At 35.3% G+C, this 4,716-nt stretch overlaps 1 protein-coding gene across 1 annotated transcript; it reads right to left on the bottom strand.

Annotated features, from left to right (window-relative positions):
- Nucleotides 1–3,974: 3,974 nt before the first annotated feature.
- Nucleotides 3,975–4,503, bottom strand: LOC106469167 (the record flags this gene model as incomplete). The annotated part of the gene is made up of 1 exon (XM_013929632.1): nucleotides 3,975–4,503. A coding segment is annotated over one exon (529 nt), but the record flags the coding sequence as incomplete, so codon positions are not given.
- Nucleotides 4,504–4,716: the final 213 nt, after the last annotated feature.

A 4,716-nucleotide genomic window follows, 5' to 3' on the forward strand; every position in this document is an offset into this window, starting at 1 on the left:
TATAATTTCAGGAATTCAACAAAATAATGGAAACATCTATTAATTTCTACATTTTATTTATTGACATGGAGTTGGTCCTCCAGAAGCAGATAGTACAGAATTAACACAATGTGGAGTTAATGAGAAAAACAGACAATGTTATTTTTTTTCATTAGTAGACCAAAGCTTTTTCTAACCAGTATAGTGATGTTGGTAGTGGAAACCTGCTTCAACGATTTGTTTCAAGAACTGATCATAAAAGTTCAATAGCATTTTAATCTTTTCATTATAGTGGTCAAACTCAGCAATATGAAGTGGCACATTATCATCCTGAAACAGACCATCTCTGTTTGAGAATAAAGTGTCCATATTAGGCTGAACCTTGACTGTAACTCAGGTTTAAGTAATCATTTACTGTCACTTTACTTTTTAGTGAGATCATAGAACTAATACTTTTCAACGAAAAGCTGCCCATAATATCACAGATCCTCCACCATGCTTAACTGATAACATAAGACATCCTGGGTGGTATGTTTCTTGCAGTTTTTATCACACATGAAAACATCCATTTAATGGAAAAATCATAAAAGATTATTCATCTGATCAAACCACATTCTTTCTTTGATTTCTGGTCCAATTTTTATGTTCTTGACCCAATTTTATTCACAGTTTTGCATTTTTGGGTGTTATTAGATGTTTCTGAACAGCAGACCTATCTCAGTAACCTGACTTATACAGCCCCCTTCTAGATGTTTTGATAGACACTGGTTATTGACCAACTTGTTGTAGGCCAATGTTAACTTATGCACATACTGTGATGTTGTAATCCTTTGTTTTCATCTCATCACTCCTGACATTGCTCTTCTGTCACAATCTTAAGTGTTCCTGTCATGAAGGGTCTAGCAAGATATTCACCTACAATCATGCCTCTTTGGAAATATAGTAAACTTTTTAACTTACCATATTTAGAGCCTTTCCCTAAAAATCAACAATATGCAACTCATGTACATACAAATTCAATAAGTAGGGTAATCACCATAAAGCTATATTTCCCCTATTAAACCTCTAAAGACATAAAAACTTGAATTAAAAAGGCAAGATGTTTCCATTATTTTGTCTAAACCCCGAGTACCTACAAACTGATGTTAAGGTGTAGAGGCTCATTAAAAATTAAAAATGAATGTAGCAACTGAGTAAAATATAACTCAGGAACACAATGATAAATTTCACTCCAACTAAATTCATATAGGCAAAATATACACTGAATGGTCTAGTACTTAATATTTCAATTGTACATATTACATAATTTCTAGGGGCAAAATCATCTAGTCCTATTCAGCAATGTCAGTAACTTTAAAAAGAATGAGTGTATGTAAAATGAAAATACTGATTTGAAATAGTTTGATTCAATGACTTAATCTTTCTATAACTGCGTCAGCTCATATATTTCTGAATTCTAATAAACGTGATAAATTGCACTTTAGTGTCTTTTCACAGACTTACCTTGATTATATTTATATACTAAGTAACTTCCAGTTCCAGCACCTGTACTACTACTGAGTACTGTTGAGATTTGTAATGGTGTTGTACTTCACTCGTAAGTTCCAGTCTGTAGCACAAATATATGTAACCTATATAACTTATTAATCTATACTACTATTTAACAACACACAACTTCACAAGCGAGACAGTTATATCAAGCTAAACAGGATTAGGCCCGCTTTAGCAATTGTTTGCACCGTTTCTAGTGGGAATTCTGCCTAGAGCAATAGATAGCCCAGATATCAGACTCTTGATCTTCTATTATAACTTTCTTTCATTTGCGTGATCTATAGCCTGAAGCTTAATGCCGATATACTTCACGAGGATTTTCGATTCTCCTTGCGTCGAGCATAGAGTTATATCTTAAAGTTAAACACTATGTCGCGCATTGTCACGTTCCACTATGCCAGTGCCACTCAAGGATAATTCTTCGCCATTACCAAAACAGGCAAGTGTCAAAGTCCTTTTGTTAGACTGCCTACAGTTAGTTATCTACAAAAAACTGATATGCAAAAGAGGTGTGTCTATTATGGCTATTCAAGTCGGTTGAAGAAGGGGAAGGTCGTCTTTTTTCGCAGTTGGGTATATTTTTTCGTCAATAAAGTCATTATTAAGGAGAAAAAAAATACGAATGTTTTGATAAATTTACTGTATACTGCCACAAGGGGCGGATTACGGATTATAAGGGCCTGGGCCTCTTGCAATCGCGACTGAAGACTTGGGTAAAAAAACAAAAAACAACAACTAAACCCTCAAGATAATGTTACCTCTCTGTTCGTTTGTTAATTTTCCGTAGAAATTCTTAAGCGATACTGGTCCTTTCTTAAGTAAAACTAGTTTATACGTTCTCAATACAACTTTGCAATACACTTATACACACGCTATAATTCTCAACGAACGATTCACGCACTTTATTTACTACCGCGCTTGACTCAATTGTCCGCCTATATCTTTAATCTCTATGTCTGCTATTCAATTCCGATTAATTGTCTGGCACATTTATATACAAGAATAGAGGGCGCCTAGCAAACACTGGATTATTAGTGATGTTCCCTGATCTTTCTAGAACTGGTTACGTGTTACCAGAGTCACGTGACTTCCGCTGTCGTAACAATATGTTTTACTTTTGGATACAATTAGAAAATGATACCCACAGATCTGCATGACTCGCCTACAAATTAATGAACAATATTAGATGTTTCTTCAATAGGAAAAGTGGTGCTCTAACACAGACAAAAGTTGCATTTAAACAACAAAGCATATAAATAAAAAGAAACCAAATGCACATAAGTCCCAATTCATGCACACACACAAACAAACGCACAAATACGCACACACACACATGCTTAGATAACACCAATACTCACAAAGTATTCCCAGCAGTAGTAACATCTCTACTTGGTTCAACAACTGTCTTCCTGCCTCTTTTTGTAACAAAAGCATTTAATTATGATCTGTTTGATGTCAAGCGATCCTAACAAGTAATTTTCTATGCGCAAAAGTGCTATTGTATTTTAGCCTATCTGGTGTTACGACAGCGGAAGTTACGTGACACTGGTAACATGTAATGAGTATCTCAAACTTTCCTGAAGACTCGAGCGTTTCCTTGACAGCATTCTTTTAGTATATATAAGTCCGGTGAGAAGTGACGGCTTAAATAATTGAATTACAGACAGGTAGAGTTAGAGACGGACAATTAAGTCAAGCACAGTAGTACGTAAAATGCGTGAATCGTTTGTTGTGAATTATAGCGTGTGTTTAAATGAATATGACTGTGGAAATTCTGTATATTGCAAAGTTGTACTGAGAAATAATAAACTAGTTTTATTTACGAAAAGACTTGTATCGTTGAAGTTTCTTGGAAAGAATTTCTACGAAAAATTAACAAACGAACACAGATGTAACACTGGGAACATTCTTGCCCAAAGTATTTTTTATCGTTTTCAGCACTGAAAATTGGGTTTTCCCAAGCAATTACTTGACACGAATGTATTGAGAGGTTGTACTAACATCCATTTGGATAATGCTCCATAAGTCTGTCATTATACCTGATTTTAGTTGTTCCAATTGTAGCATGAGGCTTCTTAACTCTTAAGCACATTTGAGGCTTTTCAGAGTCATCAACTGTAATGGACAGGACATCGATTATGATTTTGCATCCCATTTTTAGGCTTGCATTGTGTATGAATGAGCACACCATCTTTATCATCAGAAACCCTACTTTTTCAAGTCCATCGTGTAGGTGCTTCCACAAGTGGATTGAAGCTAAGAAAAACACATAAAGTTTCTGCACAAAGACAAAGAATAAACAAGCTTCAGTACAGCAGTCTACACTGCATTGTCTGAAAAACTGAGTGAATGAGCACGGCAGAGAACACAGTCTGCTAGGGGGTTCTTCTCTTTGATCAAGGTTTGCATGCTAACATACTGCTGCTGATATTGGATGCATTGTCTTAAGACTGCTCATGGAGATTTTGAATTCTTATATCATTCTTTTCAAAGAAATTAATGAGAACTCTAGCAAATTCTGCTTCTATATGATTGCTTACTGGTAAAAATGTGGCAAATCTCTCTACAGGGCCATCATCTAGAACATATCTAAAGATTATTGTCAGTTGATTCATGTGTGATATTTCTGGAGTAGAATGAAAAGACACTGAGAAATACTTGGATGTTTTGATTTCCTGAATAATGGCGATGAGAACTTCTTTCTGTAAGATTTCTGTGAATTCGTCACATACAGCTGAGGATATGTATGAAACATGATCTTTTCCCTCATTTGCATGTTTTGGAATGTGTTCATCAAGAAATGTATCATACTCAGCCAATTGCACCAGTATTCCTAAGTAATTGCGATTACACACTAAATCAACTACTTCGTCACTTCCTCTGAATACTAATCCTCTGTATGATAGAAACGTTGTGACTGAGAGGATATGCTGCAGAACTTGGTGCCAGTGTGTTTCTTTGACTTCATCTTCTCTGTTAAAATATTGCCAATTCACCCACTTTTGGTTTTATGAATAATAAATTGGGTGACAACTTTGATGCAACAAGATGTTTCTTGCCATCTAAAATCTCTTGAAGCATGTTTCCATTCAGAGTAACCAGTTGTTGCTTGCAAAGAAGTTTCATTGCTGTTTAAAACAATTTGCATATAATGCAGAATACTTTCCCCTGTTGCGTCAGCGAGTC

The sequence above is a fragment of the Limulus polyphemus genome, unplaced genomic scaffold (assembly GCF_000517525.1).
Source record: "Limulus polyphemus unplaced genomic scaffold, Limulus_polyphemus-2.1.2 Scaffold3333, whole genome shotgun sequence".
NCBI lineage: Eukaryota > Metazoa > Arthropoda > Merostomata > Xiphosura > Limulidae > Limulus > Limulus polyphemus.